General features: G+C 52.3%; 5 protein-coding genes across 5 annotated transcripts; 3 read left to right on the plus strand and 2 right to left on the minus strand.

Annotated features, from left to right (window-relative positions):
* Positions 1-196: 196 nt before the first annotated feature.
* Positions 197-1,941, minus strand: PG994_005713 (diacylglycerol kinase catalytic domain-containing protein; the record flags this gene model as incomplete). The annotated part of the gene is made up of 4 exons (XM_066857122.1): positions 197-574; positions 624-1,301; positions 1,370-1,709; positions 1,775-1,941. The coding sequence occupies 4 exons, from the start codon at positions 1,939-1,941 to the stop codon at positions 197-199; spliced, it is 1,563 nt and encodes a 520-aa protein (XP_066716391.1).
* A 3,159-nt stretch (positions 1,942-5,100) lies between these two features.
* Positions 5,101-7,684, plus strand: PG994_005714 (uncharacterized protein; the record flags this gene model as incomplete). The annotated part of the gene is made up of 3 exons (XM_066857123.1): positions 5,101-6,651; positions 6,700-6,778; positions 6,831-7,684. 3 exons carry the CDS (start codon positions 5,101-5,103, stop codon positions 7,682-7,684), a joined length of 2,484 nt encoding a protein of 827 aa, XP_066716392.1.
* A 1,117-nt stretch (positions 7,685-8,801) lies between these two features.
* PG994_005715 (delta-1-pyrroline-5-carboxylate dehydrogenase- mitochondrial precursor) lies at positions 8,802-10,846 on the plus strand (the record flags this gene model as incomplete). The annotated part of the gene is made up of 4 exons (XM_066857124.1): positions 8,802-9,002; positions 9,060-9,167; positions 9,224-10,711; positions 10,814-10,846. 4 exons carry the CDS (start codon positions 8,802-8,804, stop codon positions 10,844-10,846), a joined length of 1,830 nt encoding a protein of 609 aa, XP_066716393.1.
* A 1,141-nt stretch (positions 10,847-11,987) lies between these two features.
* PG994_005716 (pyridoxal-dependent decarboxylase domain protein) lies at positions 11,988-15,125 on the minus strand (the record flags this gene model as incomplete). Its single annotated transcript, XM_066857125.1, has 10 exons — positions 11,988-12,475; positions 12,546-12,670; positions 12,744-13,027; positions 13,095-13,289; positions 13,357-13,637; positions 13,702-13,879; positions 14,061-14,292; positions 14,414-14,635; positions 14,692-14,831; positions 14,901-15,125. 10 exons carry the CDS (start codon positions 15,123-15,125, stop codon positions 11,988-11,990), a joined length of 2,370 nt encoding a protein of 789 aa, XP_066716394.1.
* Positions 15,126-16,071: 946 nt separating this feature from the next.
* PG994_005717 (uncharacterized protein) lies at positions 16,072-17,124 on the plus strand (the record flags this gene model as incomplete). Its single annotated transcript, XM_066857126.1, has 1 exon — positions 16,072-17,124. One exon carries the CDS (start codon positions 16,072-16,074, stop codon positions 17,122-17,124), a length of 1,053 nt encoding a protein of 350 aa, XP_066716395.1.
* Positions 17,125-17,681: the final 557 nt, after the last annotated feature.

Raw genomic sequence — 17,681 nt, forward strand, 5'->3', positions numbered from 1 at the left:
TTCTCAACAATACTATGTATAGAAGATGTAAACCTATTAAAATAAGGAGGTATAAGTACAGGCTTGGTGAAAACAAGAAACGTCTTCTGTTAAGCATGTTCTATATGGGTATCTCATCTTACGTCCTTCTCTTTCTAATTCTTCTTAGCCTTGCAACAGCAAAAGGCATACGAACACCTTGTCGAAAGCGATGGTACTAGGGCGCCGCCGCAACCGTGTCCTTAGCTGCCACATCGGCCTTCTCCCAGCCCATAGGTCCAGGGGCCTCGTACTTTCCGTTCTTGGAAAGCACCGTGGCGAGGCCTTGGTGTACTTCGGCCTGGAATGGCTCGAAGGGCACACGTTCGCCATCCACACTGATGTAGCCCTCCTTCGAGCGTGGCGTAATGCGGTACGCCACCACCTTCTTGTACGAAGTAGCGGGCTTGTCGAAGAAATGGCCGGATTCAACGGAGGTCATTAGGTCCAAATATTTCAGGGCGGATATGTTGCCATCGTTGGTGACGAGGTCCATGAGGCCATCGTTGGCGCAGGCCGCGGAGAAGAAATTGGCATTGGGTGCCATCCACGCCATCTGCGATCCCATTAGTACAGAGTTGACGGCATGCATGGGTAGAACTCACATTTCCGCAGTAGAAGTTGCCCAGATTCTCGAGCGTGACAGTTTCCCAGTCACTCGGTACTTTATCCCTGATGGTTCCATATTTCAGGGGCGGAAGACCATCTCCACTCTCAGCAGAGCAAGACATCGAGTCATCCTCGGTCGACTCAGCACGACCACTAGCTATGGCCTCCTTGCGCATAGTGTAGTCCACACTCTCGTGCTCCTTCTTGTAATGGCTCTTGATTTCATCTTTGCTTGACATTTGGACCTTGACCGAGATTTCGCAAGGGTAAGTCTTCTTCGCAAAGATCCTCTGCACAACACCGACGTCGAATCGGGCGGCACCCATCCAGCGCATGTTCTCTGTGCCCAGATCGGCCTCCGCGATGATGCCTAGCGACTGGCTCAAGAAACTCAGGATTCTGTTGTCCCCTTGTGAGAGACTCACAAGATCCACAGGCGTCCGAACCCCTTTGACAATAGCCAGAGCAGCCAAACTGGGGTTATATGTCCCATTCAGGTTACAGCTCATACCGTTGCCGCTACCGCAGGATATGCGCAACAGCAAGCTGTTGCAACGCGCGGCGCGCATCAGGCCGCTTACCCAGACCGTTGAAAACTTCGTGCGGTAAACCATCGCCAGAGCAGGGAATAACCACATCGTATTCATCAACGTTGAGCTCTTGGCAGAGGCCAACTGCCTCCCCGGAGAATGTGGTGGACAACGTCAAGTGCCATGCGCGCCGAGTCGAAAATCGGCTTCACCTCGTTCTTCCAGATCTTGACCGCGCCTCCCGGACCGGCGTGTGGGTTGACCAACACCTTCGCTCGTTTCCGCCTTTGCGCGCCGCCGTATGCACGGTTCAGCAGCTTTTCGATCCATGGGGCGATTGCGGCTTCGGAGACATCGTGGATGGCAAACGTGAGCTTCAGAGGGCGAGTGTTTTTCTTCGACACGGTCGCAATGTCGACAAAGACGGCGTTTCCGAGGAGCTCGGCCCAGAGGACGTTGTAGTAGGGGACCACATACTCGGAGGGCGACGCGCCGATAGGTATGCCACAGATCTTGGATCGTTGTCGTTTCGTAAGGGTTTTGTCTGTTCGGCTCGAGGTCAGTCAGGTGATTGTTGTTCTCTTGCTGGCCGGTACGCTTTAGCCTGTTATTGTGACTTGCCCTTTATCACGAGGGAATCGCTTTTGAAAGCCAGCGATACGCCTGGGCCGAGGACCAGCACGTCCTTGATCCCAGTTTCGGGCTGCTGGGCAGATCCAGTCTGGCCCGTTGGAGAGGCAAGAAGAGCTGCATCCTCAGCTGCGCTGGGTCGGGTAGTGGCCATGCCTCCAAGAACAGAGTTTCACACGGCCTATTGGGGGTGGTTTCGGTGGCTGTGGTGGAAGTAAATTGAGTCAATTGAAGACCGGCCGGCACTACTGTACAGCAAGATATTGTCGCGATAAGCAGTGCAAAAGAGGATGGTATATTACAGGTAACGAGTGACTATTTGAGAGAAAAGAGAGGGGGAGGGGGATGCAACACGACGACGACGACGACGACAGCGCAACTCTAGATCGGCAATACTATATGTGCAATAGCATGTCTTAAGTGCAAGACGGGAAGTGCATCAATGCATCCATCAATCGAGAATGCATCAGTAGAGAACTGGGGGTGAAGCACCAAAAAGCACCAGCACCTGCACCTTCCACCTGCGGAAGGACCAGGGCCCGCAAGTTCCCATGCTTCAGTGGGCCAAATACCCGCCAGTGCAGGTGCCCTTTGAAGTGTCCCACCGTTTTCCGGTACCCCGACTGTTAGTTGCAGCCGGCGCCCGGAGGTGGGCAAGCAAATCGACACTTGCATCGGATCTGGTTATGATGGGTGCATATCTGATTGATATCCATCATCAATGGTTTCCCCAGAGTGGCCGTCTTCGTAAAATGTATTAAAGTGTCGACCTTATTGATGTCATCAAGCCGACCTGTTAGTTCCCAGTGACCAGTGAAAATTATATAAAATCGTGTATACGATCCGAGAAATCGAAGAGGAAGGGTCAATGTTGCTACGCCAGTATTTTATAGCCTCAAAGTGCCTTGCAACCAATTCGAAAAGAGACTCCAATTAGCCTCCATAGATTTAAAGGAGTACTACTCATAACTAAAATAAAGAGAGAGATAAATATAGTTGTATATAGTTATATAGTGTGTGTCACTGTGCTGTGAGGCTAGCTAATACGTTGGTGGCTTTCGGGTATGATAAGCTTGGGTCTTTCTCGAAGTTGAGGTTAGATCAAAAGGTGTTGTGGCTGCTGCAAGGGCAAACATCCAATCGTATAATATGCTCAGGGGCCAAATGCGTGGTCTCGCGGAATGCGATAACGCAAACCTGGTTGTTGGCAAACGTGTGGCATAGCACAATTCAGGCTTGTATCTGCTGTCGGTTGTTGGCCGACTCTACATAACTGTCCCTCGAAAATTCCATAGTTGGTTTCATAGAGCAGTTGGACCTCGGCTTGTCTCACCTGATGCCTTCGAACAAACCGAGGCTGTACGTTGCCATGTTTGCACGCGGGGGCAGCTCCAACGATGCCCGAACTCAAGGATAATAAGTAAGTTGAACACTACGCAGTCGCTAGCTCAAATATGAAGCTGATGGCAACGTAAGTACCATAGGTCGTTTATCGTCGGACCAAAGAATGAACAGAGAGGGAGTAACGTAGGGGCACCAAGTTTCGCGTCAAGAACTTGGTCGGGTCTCAGAAAACAGTCGTTATTTCTATGTGGCAGTACGAGCAGACAAAATGTTTCCATGGCCCATGTGAACAGGCTGCTTGCCCGCGTGATGGAACAAGAGGTGATGACCTAGGACATTAACCTTTGGAAAAGCTACTCCATGTGGTTGGCCATGTTTCGAGTGAGTTTCCAGCAGTCAGAACCATCGAGAAGCCTCGAGACACATACACCGTTCCCATCGGGGAACGGCTCGGACCGTCTCCGACAGACGCTACAGATAAGATTGCTTGCCGACGATAACCAAGGCGCAAGGTTCAGTCGCGGGGGGCTATGGTGCAATGAGACATCAAAGGTACAAGGCGATAAACATGTCTTCGAGGCCTCTACTGAGGTTTCGGGGGCCGATGATATTTGCGCACCTAAGCTCCATCCTTTCGATGCCTTGCTGGTATGATGGTGGCACAGTTAGATTCGATATTTCGTATCTGAACTGGCGTATCGCTTCGCTGGATGCAGGCAGTTGCGTCATCTGGCTTACTTAGCAAATCACATTGCTGCATCAAAGCCAATTGAAAGAAAAGAAACGATTCATCTCAACTCAAGCTTCCAACGACAAGGATGCCGCTTGAACCGACTTGGCTCTCAGCTAATCCCAAATTTCGCAGAGCCAAGCCAGGCAGCCAGGATAACTTTTGTTAGGTACAGCCCACTGAGCCTACGGCACAACAGCTACTGCAGCTGGATGATCCAGCTCTAGCACAATCGCCGCTACTTGACATACGTAGTAGAGTGGTACAGATGATCCAGACAGGTCGATCCCGGCTGATTGAAGTTTCGTTTCGTCCAAAGTCGATAAGGTCACCGGTTGGGCGAAGATGAGACGAAACAGAATCAGACCGGACGGTCAGTCAGTTTACTTCGTAATCGAGTCGAACTTCAGGATGTTGGTTATCAGTAGCGTACGGAATGCTGCATGAAAACAAGGCGTGTGTTTGCTTTCCGAGATTGCAGAGGATTCAAGGAAGCTGTGGCCACACACCCGGAACCCGCCAGCCCACTTCTAATGGGCTAAACGGACAGGGGAGGGATATTTGCATTGGGGCTTGGTTTGCTGGCCATGGGAAACCAACTCCCATCATGTTTCTTTCTCGGTCGATGTTTCCTCTCCTTGGTCCGTCTCTATGGTGACGGGCCCATCGTGAGATTCAGAGGAACATGTAATTGATGTTGCGACGTCTTGGCAGCATGCCTGGTGTTGTGTTTTCTTTTCATCCTTCGTGACATGCTGCTTCGGGTTTTCCTCCTCTGCATTCTTTTGAAGCCATCTTTTTGTATCCCTTAGTAGCAGCAGATTATTTTTGCACGCGGCCCGACTGGCTCTGGTACCTTTTAGCCAAGCTTGAAGCTCCCCTGTCTGAATCGCCCTGATATTTCGCGGGCTTGGCATACGTCTTCTCGATATATACGGCACGCCCTCTTCAAATCTTACCGGTTCTCGAATACTCATCCAAAGTGACTGCGTGTACTGAAGTGATTTCGCGCTCTGGCAACTAAGCGGTCTAAGCTGCTGATCAGCGCAACGGTTCCCGATCCCAGCTGCTAATAACGCAAGCAATACCTTGGCAAATTTGGTACGCAACAACATCCCCAGCTGCTGTACGCGCTGTGACCGACTGTCGCTCCTTCAGTGACGTTCCCACGAGAAGCAACTTTTCAGAAAGCTCAATTGCTTTAAGCGCGACTACTTTTTATTATTCGTGACGCTCAATATGTCGTCGCATGCCGACAGGGATCCCCTTGCCGAAGCTGATCACTCGAGCCAGTACGCGTCCGCGAGCCAATGGCGGCACCAAGAGTCGTCTTCGTTCCACCGTCACGTTATCCCCCGTGATGCGCAACTTGCGAGCGCCGATACCCAGGACCTGAGCAGCTTCCTCAACAAGTCGAGGGTCGAAGGAGACCGGCCGTCAACACAGGGCACGGGCAATTTCAAACCTATCGTGATTGGCGACACTAATGGTGCCGGCGATGGCGCTGTGGGTACTGCCGCGGCCGATGATGGAAAGGAGGTCGTGTGCGGGTCCCTGATCAACTTCCGACATATGGAAAATGGTGTTTGGTACGGTAGCGCTCTCATCGTCACGCAAGGAGGAGGCAAGATGCAGGAATTTAAGCCTATTCTCAACATTGGGCGCGTCGAGGCAGCCAACAGCTTGCAACAAGGTCTTACAGGAGAAGGTGTGGAGGCGAATGGTGCAGATTCGGCCCTGGCGAACGACGCGAACGGTATTAGGAGTGACCACGGAACGGATGTCGCGGGCAACTGCTTGTACTCTGATCCTCGAAACACCTTTTGGCAATTCCCTCTTACTTGCGATGTTCACGAAACCGAGACGAAGTGGGCCTACTCGATTGCCGATGTACGGTACAAGAGCACAACGAAGCCCAAGGTCAATTATTTCTTTGTGCCTGCTGCCAGCGAGTCTATGCGCATCATGTTCCATTCTTGCAACGGCTTCAGCGTGGGAACCGATGAGGATGCATGGAGTGGTGCAGCATTGTGGAACGATGTCCAGCGTCGCCATGCCGAAAACCCTTTCCACGTCATGATTGGCGGCGGTGACCAAATATACAACGACGGGATTCGAGTTGATGGCCCTCTTCGAGCTTGGACGGACATTGGGAACCCAAAGGCGCGGAGAGACTACCCCTTCCCGGAGTCACTGCGACAAGCCTGTGATGATTACTACCTTAACAACTACATCCGATGGTACTCAACTGAGCCTTTTGCGACAGCGAATGGGCAAATTCCGGCGCTGAACATCTGGGACGATCATGATATCATTGACGGATTTGGATCTTACGTCAATGAGTTCATGAAGTGCGATGTGTTCCGTGGCATTGGTGGCACCGCTCATAAATACTACATGCTCTTTCAGCACCACCTTGCTCCCCCGTCTTCGACCTATACCACAGATGCTCCGCAGACGATGGAGGCAGGCGATGATGTTGACCACGCCCAGCTCAAGGACACCTTCGTCGCCAAGCAAACTCTTGACACCGAACAAGGCTATATCATTGGCAAACAACCGGGTCCTTATGTCGCCGAGCACTCGATGAACATGTTTGCCAGATTGGGATCCAGAATAGCCTTTGTGGGCGTCGATGCTCGGACAGAGCGAACCCGCCATCAAGTCAACTATCCTGAGACGTACGATATGATATTTGATCGACTCCGAGAAGAACTCACGAACGCCGCACATTCTGGCCAGGGATATAAACACTTGATCGTCCTTCTTGGAATTCCTATTGCGTATCCTGTGAGTCTACCGTGCCTGTCGGACTGAAATCCTATTGACCATATTTAGCGCCTCACTTGGTTGGAGAACATCTTCTCAAGCCCGCTGATTGCACCGATCAAGTTCCTCAATAGACGCTTCGGTTTTGGTGAGTAGATATCCTAGACGTGCTTGCGCCAGAGACTAACAGAACTGGAAAGGCGGTGGTGTGTTTAACCATTTCGACGGAAGCGTCGATCTCCTCGATGACTTGGACGACCACTACACGGCTAGAACACACAAGAAGGAGCGTAACACATTCATCGAGCGACTGCAAGCTGTTGCCGCCGAACACTCGGTCCGAGTCACCATTCTGGGAGGCGATGTTCACCTGGCTGCTTTGGGCCGATTCTATTCCAACCCCAAGTTGCACATCCCAGCTGAGGAAGACCATCGATACATCGTCAATGTTGTCTCGTCGGCTATTGTCAACAAGCCACCGCCCAATGCAATTGCCAATCTTCTTGCGAGACGCAACAAGATTCACCATCTCAATCATGATACGGACGAGACCCTGATGAACCTCTTCAACAAGGATCCTGGTGACACCAACAAAACGGCCAGCTCGAATCACGTAACAATGCCGAGTCGAAACTTTGCCATCATTACTGAGAACTCACCCAACAACCGCGGAGCAATGACCAACGGTGACGTGGAAGCAGAAGCTGCTGCTGCCACCGGGAATGAGTTTGAGGGGAAGGGTGGCCATGATTTCCTGCACAAAGGAGAGCGCAACGCAGGAACTGACCACAAAGCATCGCGCCTCGAGACACATGGCAAGGGTAATGATGGATCCCTTGACTGCTGCATCCGTGTCGAGATCGACCAGCACAATGCGGAAGGTCTCACGCAGCCTTATGGTCTGACGATCCCAGCGCTGAACTACGAAGCTGGGAAGTACGCCAGCCACAAGGCTCGCTCTATCCGTTCCCACGCATCAAAAGCAGGCACGGCGAGACCTGGCACCCAACCCAGTGGAAGCGCGGCTCCGTCAGTCCGCAGAGCTAGTCAATAGTGCTGGCATCGGTTGACGCGTGTAGGACACTGTTGTCGTAGGTGCCTGAACTGCACCTGTTTTCCTTTTGCCTGTTTTCGAAGAAGACGCGATAGTGGACGGGGGTTTACTGTGTTGTATGATTCCCAGCAGTTTTGAATGTTTTCTTGACGGGAAGGCTGCCGGGAACGAGGAGTAGATGATACCCAGCTCTGGCGGAGATTACTGTAGGGCGATGCCTGATTGTTGTGTTGCTTGGTTTTTGATTGAAATAAGAGTAATGGCGTGGGACTTCAAGAGGTGCTAAACACGACGACCCACCCCCTTTTTTACATGTATTGCTAGAATCCGACTCCAACGGTCTTTCATGGCGCCTCCACAAGGCAGAGTCGTAGAATATAATTTCCATCATCTCACCAGCATAAGATCCGGTAAGGGCGGTACTAGCCTTCCCATCCTCACCGTGAGCCTATCGATTTAGAACTATAGGCTATAAGTAACCGTGGTAAACAGCATCCGTGCCAACTTCCATCCCAATCGACTCCTTTATCTCCAGACTTGAGCAGCTAGGTTAGGAAAGAATAGTCTGCTCCACCTGATAGAAATCCTACTCGCTGTGGCCCGATTCATGCCGAACTTAGATAGTCGCCTTAGCACCTGCACTGGCACCTGGAGCAGCTCCCCCAGCTACGAACGGCTTCTTGAGGGCCAATGCATAGACCTGGTCCGATGATAGGAGGTGCTGAATCGTATACAACTGCAATTCCAAGCAGGCCTGGGCTGCTGGGCCTCGTCCTGCAGTGTGTATCCCGAGCTCGGCTTCCATTGGGTTACCCCACAGTCGTTATCGGACCAGGAACAGTGCCAATTGGTCAATCCCAAGGACTGTCTGAGCCCCGCACAATGCCGAAACAAAGCGAGCTGCTTGTAGGTTCAGTCCTTCTAGTACTATCTTCATACTGCCTTCAAAAGCGACCTTGATCCTATTTGTTAACCAGTATTTCAGAGAAGAGAACGCCCAAGATCTGTCGTTGTATTATTTTTTCTATTGCGGTACCTTTTTGCGTGTTGTACGAGTGTCTAATCGACCACCGAATGCCCATTTCTCCATCGTCACTTCACTCACACATCCATCATCATGGCGGGGTTAAGAGGATCCCCAAGCCTGCAAGCCGTGAGGGCATTGCGGACGACCTCCAGGTTGCAAGCGACCTCCAGATGCGGCCTTCGCCGACAGATCCCTTCCGCGTTTACAGCCACCAGGTCTTTGAGCACCACCGGCCCAAGACTTGTCCAATTAGCCTCTTTCCAGACCCCCAAGGTCTTCAACGAGCCCAATGTCAGTGCACGGCCAAGCCAGAGACATCGAGATGATTATACTTACCATGGACTGTAGCACCACTATGCCAAGGGTTCATCACAGCGAGAAGGCCTAATGGCTTCCTACGAGTCTATGAAGAAGAACCTTCCGCTAGAAGTGCCTCTCGTGATTGGAGGTAAAGAGGTATGATATCCTTCCCCTTGGTCATGCTGTGATCAGCCCTTCTAACCTCCTTTCAGATCAAATCTTCGCAAACCGCAACACAGAAGAACCCCTCAGATCATTCACAAACTGTGGCTTCATACTCCCTGGCTAGCCCTGCAGATGTCAACAACGCTATCGAGGCCGCTCTCGCAGCCAAGCCCGCCTGGGAGGCCTTGCCCTTTGCCGACCGAGCAGCTGTCTTCCTCAAGGCTGCAGACTTGATCTCTGGCAAATACCGCTATGATATCATGGCGGCTACCATGCTGGGACAGGGCAAGAATGCCTGGCAGGCCGAGATTGATGCAGCTGCTGAGCTGGCCGACTTCTTCCGGTTCAACATCACGTACGCCGAGGAAATGTATGCCCATCAGCCTCAGCACAACTCCCCCGGTGTCTGGAACCGTGTCGAGTACAGACCGCTCGAGGGTTTCGTGTATGCTATCAGCCCCTTCAACTTCACTGCCATTGCAGGCAACCTGGTTGGCGCCCCCGCTCTTCTGGGCAATGTTGTCGTTTGGAAGCCGTCCGATTTCGCCATCGCCTCCAACTGGCTGCTCTACCAGATCCTCCTCGAGGCTGGTCTGCCACCGAATGTTGTCCAATTCGTGCCTGGTCCGCCTGAGGAGGTTACTAAGACGATTCTTGCCCACAAGGACTTTGCCTCGCTGCACTACACTGGAAGCACAGCCATTTTCCGCAAGCTGTTTGGACAAATCGGTCAAGGCACCTCCGAGGGCAGGTACAAGGGCTACCCCCGTATCGTGGGCGAGACTGGTGGCAAGAACTTCCACTTGGTTCACAACACTGCAGGGGTCCGAAATGCTGCCGTGCAAACCGTCCGCGGTGCGTTCGAATTCCAGGGACAGAAGTGCAGCGCTACCAGCCGTGCTTACGTACCCAAGTCCATGTGGCCCGAGTTCAAGTCACAGCTTGTGGCGGAGGTTGAGGCCCTGAAGGTTGGCGAGCCTTCGCAGCCCGAAAACTTCAATGGGCCAGTTATTCACGCCAACAGCTTCAAGAAGCTCTCGGGTGTGATTGATGAGGCCAAGAACGACAGCGATCTCGAGCTTCTCGTGGGAGGCAAATACGACGACAGCAAAGGCTACTTCATCCACCCTACCGTTTACGCGACGACCAACCCTAACCACAAGCTCCTCTCCACCGAGCTCTTCGGTCCTATCCTTTGCATCCACATCTACGACGATGCCGGCCCCAAGGCATTCGAAGATGTCTGCAAGGTTGTCGACTCGACGGGCGAGTACGGCTTGACAGGATCTGTTTTCGCACAGGACAGGCAAGCCATCCGCACTGCCGAGGAGGCTCTGCGGAACTCGGCAGGCAACTTCTACATCAACTGCAAGAGCACGGGTGCCGTCGTCGGCCAGCAGCCGTTCGGTGGCGCGCGAGCGTCGGGTACCAACGACAAGGCCGGAAGCGCCAGCTTCTTGACGAGATTCGTGAGCGTGAGGACGATGAAGGAGGAGTTCAACTCGACTACGAAGGTTGCCTATCCCAGCAATGAGGTATGAAAACAAAATGATGGGATAGCTATCTTCGATTAACTCAGTTCCGGTTTCAGCGATGAATTACTTCATGATCAAATGATTAGTTACATTGTACCCTAGGCGTTTTACTTTCTCGACGTCAGTCGACGTTAATTGCCATTTATTCAATTTCTACCACATATCAATGCCGCTGCCGCATCTTGTGAACTTCACGGAACAGAAAAGGACATTAAGTTTTCGGAATCACTTGCGCAACTTCACACCGATTTCTTGCCGGATTGGTCGAACTCTGGTGCCGCCGTGGCTGACCACCCTTCCCATATCTACCGGCAGCACATCCGGCTTTAGTCAGCATCGCTTTCCAAAGGATTGGCATGAGCAGCATTATGATGGCGATGGTCCCCCACAGAAAACTCATGCGATCGGTGGCCTGATGAGGCGAAGCCTTGGGCGTACACACCATTACTCGACAACACAATTTGCGACTCAAACTATCGGTAGGTGTGACTGCATGTGTTTTAGAACCAAAGATGGAACGAATCAGAGGTTCAATGTTATTAGGGCTGATGCTGTACCCCTTCGGCCCGCCCAGATTCCCCTGAGGTGTTCATCTGGCAACGTCCTTCTGCTGGGCTGACCTAAAGTGTTACTTCAAATCGATTTCTAGAGAGGAATTAATCAGCCTGCAAAGTTTGGGCTCCCTAGGTTAGTCCCCGCCGCCATATCCGTTTTCGCGCCTGGTTACTTCTCAATACCTAAATCGAGCGCGATTTCACGCGTAAGCATGGCAATGGGGCAATACTCTCGATGGTAATTTGCTAACAAGTGTTGTTTTGGGAGCCGGGAACGTTGGAGGTGTTGATATCGCACTTGCCCCGTACTTTCTTGCTTGTCTTGATCGTTAAGACTGCTGACGGTAGCCTTGAACAGTCTCTATGGATGACAACTATGTGATAATATGGGATGTCGTCAAACAAATGAAATGCGAACCCCTTAACCACAATGCCTCCGATAAGTTGGCTATTCCAAGGACATGAGCAACATCACACCATTTCCTGGCCGATTTGGTTAAACTCGTGCCGCCACTCGTTGATATTCTCAACCTTCTTGAAGCGGTCCTCATTGCCTCACTATCGACATAGACGCTGTCCCCAAGCGTCAGTGTGCCGCGGCCAACAAAGTTGGTATCTGTTTCCAACTTCTTGACATTGAAGGTCTCGTAATCAGACCGGCCCGGATCCTTCCAAACGCTGACCTTGAACATCGCACCGGGGCGGAAGAAGAACTGGGATCCTCACGCGGATCCACTTCGGGTCTCCGAGTTCACCACCCTGGCAGCGGTGTGTAGTCTCGGCGATCTGTCTTCCTCGTAAATCTGCGCCTGGATCTCGTTGCAGTCCTCGGGGTTCTTCGGTTGTCCCCTAGGACGGGTTATTGCCTCCTTGTATGGGTCGCTTTCCGAAGCAGAAAACCCGTTCTTCACGCCATTTACCGGTTCTCCGACTCCGTCACTCACTTGAAACTTCGTTCCCTGATTCGCTATCGTCTTCACGTCCACATTATAGCTGTCGTGGGCTACGATGGCGCCATTGTTGCTACCGATTTCACTGTTCGGCGGAAATGGTTGCATCGGCTCTTCACGAACATTCTCGATGAGCAGAATCAGATTCTTCTCCCAGATAGTACTCTCCACCTCCTGATAGAAATCGAGTTCGCAGCGGCCCGCCGACAGCTGCGTGTTGGGCGCGCGAACAATGACGTGGTCAATGTTGGCTTCGCTTGCTGGGGTTTGTGTCAGTTGCCAGTTACACCCCCACACGGCTTGGATAATACCAGCAGGAACGAGACTTACCAGTACCATAGAGATAGAATGGCATATAAGTATCTGGATACTTCTCGAGGCGCCACTTGGAGTTCAATGGCCGACTCACAACCTTCGCCTCCAAGGACACGTCTACGTCTTGGATAATGATGCCGCTATTCAGTTTATCAGTGGCCTGCTTGCAAAGCACTTGTATCCCACTCAATAGGATCAAGGAGGGGGACGTACGACGCCTTTGTCATGATATGTGCCTGGAACTTGCCGCTGCACTCAACCACGTCCTTGAGCATGACCTTATGCTTAGTAACAAGGATCAGAGGTTCCGTCGGGTTCGCCTGCTTCATGCCATCGTACTTGGCTTTGGCAGTCGCATCGAAGCTAGCCGACACAATGAGCTGCTGGCGATAGTTTGCCACATGGAACATGGGCAAGTGGATCAGGTAGATCTTCCCCATTCCTTGTATGAGGAACTTGTGGATAACCGACGCCATTTTGTTGCTCTGGAGTACAATCTGCGCGGTATTTATTGTCAGCTGGTTCTAACTAAAACTTCACAGCTGGCAAAGGTGAGTAGCAAACCTCGGTCTCCTTTTTGACAACACCATAGAAGGTTTCGGCATTGGTCCTTTCGATGATTTCACGTCGGATGCGTGCCTTCTCTGCCTGAACTTTCGCTTCGGTTGTGTGCTCGCTCCGTTCCGATGGGAGCATGTTGAAGGGTACGCAGGTGAAAGGGCTTTGTGCGTTCGTCAGGGCAGCCCATTCTGCCGACAACTGTGTGTCGCCGTGGTCAACGTCAGCAGTCAAAGGAAAGTTATCTAGCAGAGGAATCGGACCGTACCCTTGTGCAAGTCCATGTGACCTCTCCCAAGAGAGCTCCATAACCCTCTGGGTGGAGGCCAATGGTCTTGTTAGCAAGCCACGTCGACATGGCCGCCGCGCCGGGCTTACTTCCCTCGACGCCATAGATCCCGATACTCGTGACAGAGCCACGCGACAAATAAGGCGCCTCCCAAGTGACCAGAAAGTGCATGCGCCCATCACGATAGCAAAGCCCGCTAGCCGGGTAAGGGGTGTAACCGGCGATGTGAGGGTCCACGGTGATGGAGTCGGCGAAACTCTCTTCACAAGATACTCGAGTCAGCCAGCTAAATCATCCAGGCATTACAGCGAATGGCTTTCTCACCTTCCGTCGAGCCCATAATTCCCACAACCGCCAGCACCGGCTGCTTCTCTTCCAGATTGTGCCGCAATCTCTTGTCAAGCTCCCCCAAGTCGAGGCGCGCCCCCAGGTCCACAGTGATTCCTACCACGTTGTCGGAGCCCAGGCCACAGATAGCTACCGCGGTGCCCGGTTTTAGTGCCTGGTGCAATGGAATTGGTACGGGACAGCCTAATAAACTCACCAGCTCCTTTGGGCCAAGAGTAGTGTCTGGTGTTTGGTAGTATATACTGGCACGGCTTCGTTAAGCCCAACTCCCGCTCTAAGTCGTCCTTCCCTGTAAACTGGATGGTGAGTTTATTCATCATCTCTGACAGGAATACGTTGGACACGCCGTGCTCTTGGTAGAGCCCGTCTGGAAGGTCGAGAATGTCGGATGGCTTCAGGTTCAGCAGCTCCCAGTTCGACATATGGGCGAAAAGCTTGCGCTCTCCCTTGCAAGTCTCGACATAGAAGTCTTCGGAGAGGAAGTTGAGTTTCTGGTTTGGATCAAAGGCTTTGCGGAGTGCAAGTGGGTCGAACTTCAAGTTCCGGGCTTTGGTATATATGGTAAGTCTTCAAATGTAAGATGTTAGGCGTATCTGTGTTGAGTACATACCGACCCTACATGATGAAGTTTCTAGTAAGTACATGTTATTGGCTTTCGTCATGGAGCTTAGCAACTTACCAAATGGACTCTAGGTTGGCCACTGTTCCATCGCAGGTCACATGACCCCATGCTGTAGGACCCTCGGTGTTGCCGCTCTGCGTGTTGTATCCAAAGAGCTCACACAGTTGCTCTCCGACTTCAATTTCTGCCACGGTCGATACGGGGCTAGCTTCAAGGGCGACGTTGTTGGGATTGTACAACATGGTCATAAAGTAGCCCAGCAGAGATGTCATACTCATGTCGGTGCACCTGGAAATCCGTCAGCAACTTGTGCGTGCGTGGTACGGTATAATAGGTTGACAAACATGTGAGCCTGATAGCGAGGAGACCAGAACGGAATGCTGGCTCTGGCAATGATGTTGGATGCTTTTCGTACTGCATTCTTTAGTTTATCTTTGGACCGAATAAAAGCCTCCGTCTGCTGCGTCTCTTTGCTGATGAATTTCTATATTGCATGACTTTGTTGGTCCCACGCAAAGGCATGATATTATGGAGCTTGTTTGATTATACACACCCCATCACCCGGGAAATACGCATGTCGAGCCCTCTCGAGCTCTTCCAAGATAGCGTGGATATTCTCCTTGAAGTAGTCCAGGTTCTCGGCCTGAGGCCCAATGAAGTATGATGAGATGATCTGGTGGGACTTGTCTTCATGAGTGGCCGTTGTGTTGTAAACGGTATTCTCGGGTCTGTCCTGAGAACTGACAGCCTCGCTATGAGCCTCCTTCTTGGATATCATGATGAACTGGCAGTAGAGAGACTAGGTGAGCAGCTAACAATGTGCGTTATAGTGGTAGGGCATTGGTGAACTTAGGTGTCTTTGAATATAAGTGAGTCTCTGTGATGTTGCGGCCCCTTGTTGGAAAGGAAAACGGGGGAAAAAAAGAAAGAAAAGAAAAGGAGAACAGAAAACAGAGACTGATGACTGCTGCTACGATCAGTACAGCTGCCGTGCCGATCGAGTTCGGTGTAAAATTTAGATCGACTTCCACGGATTGTGTATTCTAACAACGAAGAAAGTATGACGCTATGCAGTAGTTAACCCGCGGACTGTGCCCCTGAGTGTGGTAAACCACGGATTCTAGATGATGTTCTATCGGTTCCTCTGCCGTTGTACATGACCCGTACCGAGTACATGTTTCATGACGGATGTGTTCCATAAGGGGGTAGGTACGGTTAGTTGCGTTCTACAACTATTGACTGTATGAGGCGGCTGGCTAGGACAGCTTGTGGTACCACAGCGGTAATTAGGTGGCTCTTATTGGCAAAGACTGACTACCAGTCTCTTCTCTCCTACATCGGCCAACCCAGAGTCCTCCGAGGTGTGCGTAAGCTGCTTATGGTGTCAGCACGGTACCTAGTGTTCATACCGGTCGAGGAGACTACAATTCAGGACGTAAACCAGTCTCCAGAAACGGAAAAGTCCCTCTGCACCAAGACCTACCGTTCATTGGCCGCCCACTTCTTTGAGATCGTATGACTTACGTACCGATGCGGACCAAATCGTATCCGATTTGCTTGCTAATGTACCTTGGTTGACTTTTACGTCTTCTCTTGCAACTTATTATCTTCAAAGAACGCCATTTTCTTGTCCTTTTGGGTTGAAATCACCAAGACTCGCCATTTGGAGACGGTTGGGGGTGGAGTAACGCTCTGTTTCGTCAGTAGAGCAGAGAAACTACACGATGCTGAGTACTGTTTTCACGCTACTAGGCCTTGCCTGGACCTCTTCTTTTCTACTGGGAGCTGTAAAGCTGGTCAAGCTGTATCTAGTGACGCCGTCAAATCTTCACCGCTACGTATACAGCAGTGGCGGCGGTGGAGGCGACAGTAGCGCCAGAGACCAGAGAAAAGAGATACAGAAGGACCCGTGGGCCGTCGTGACCGGCGCCTCAGACGGCATCGGGCGCTTCCTGGCCCAGGAGCTCGCCGCCGCGGGTTTCAACGTCGTCCTGCACGGCCGCAACACCACAAAGCTCGAAAAGGTCCAGGCGGAGCTGCAGAGGGCGCACCCCGCGCGGTCGTTCCGCCTGCTGGAGGCGGACGCGGGCCTCGCCGCTGACTCTGGTGGTGATAACGACGAAGGGGCCCAACAGCTGGGCCTTGACGTGACGGCCATGGTGAGAAACGAGCTGGAGGTTCTGCACATCACCGGCCTGGTCAACAACGTCGGCGGTGGCAACAGGAACCCGCTCATGGGCGACTTCCTCGAGTACTCGCCCCGCCAGAACACCGAGGCCGTCAGCAAAGAGTCACTCTTCGCGATTCACCTGACGCACGCCTTGTTGCCCCGATTCCGGAAGAACCGCGGCGGTGTCGCTCTCGTCATCAGCGTGGGGTCCATGGCCGACGTAGGCATGCCGCTCACAGCGACATACTCGGCGTCCAAGGCGTTCAACAAGACGCTGCTCGAGACTTTAGCGCTCGAGGACCGGCTCGCCCGGATGGAAGGTAGTAGAGAAGGAGGCGAGGTCGAAATCATGTACGTCCGGCTCGGCGACGTGACGGAAGTCTCGTGGCGCCGCGGCCCCGCGTCGCTGCTCATGCCCGACGCCCGCACGGCAGCGCGCGCGATCCTGGCCCGCGTCGGGTGCGGGCGGAGCGTCGTGACGGCGCACTGGGCGCACGAGCTCTTCCGGCTGGCATTCGCGGGTCTGCTGGCTTCGCTGCGGGAGAAGCTTCTGCTGTCGATCATGAGAGGCTGGCGGGCGGAGCAGGTAACGGGTTCTTTTAAGTGATTCTCTTGCACTCCACAGCCGGAGATTCAATGTCTCAGGAGGGAAAAATCAAGGATAAGTGTTCGTTCCATGGCGAACCATGTATGGAGGAGGGAAATAGGCTAGATCTTTAGAGCTACAATTGCCTGCCAAGACACACGAGCAATCCCTAACTCAACCTGGCTGTAGTATTTTTGGATCATCTCGAATAGACAACAGTATCGAGTGCCAATACAAGCACGTAGCCAAGCTATAAGGGTTGAATTATAGTAGCCAAACTCTTTGGCATGTCTTATTTGCTCCCTTACACACGACCGGAAGCTAACGGAGCTCTTCCGCCGGAAGCACTGCGGAAGCGGTTGTCGGGGTGGACCCGAACCCGATCAAGGTCCCAGGCATCTTGATTGGCATAATCTGGGGCACGAACTTGGAATGCGGAGGTGGTGGGTACGCAAGCAGTAATGCCATAGGCATTATAGCATGTACTTGTCAGGGTCTTATCTACTGTAGGCATAGGACTTCCGATTCTAGAGATCGGCCCCCTGTCTCAATGGGGATGGGCGTGCCCAGCGCCACTA

This window comes from Apiospora phragmitis (genome assembly GCF_038363925.1).
Source record: "Apiospora phragmitis strain CBS 135458 chromosome Unknown utg000006l:1.0-5683423.0:1.0-5690449.0, whole genome shotgun sequence".
NCBI classification, from domain to species: Eukaryota; Fungi; Ascomycota; class Sordariomycetes; order Amphisphaeriales; family Apiosporaceae; genus Apiospora; species Apiospora phragmitis.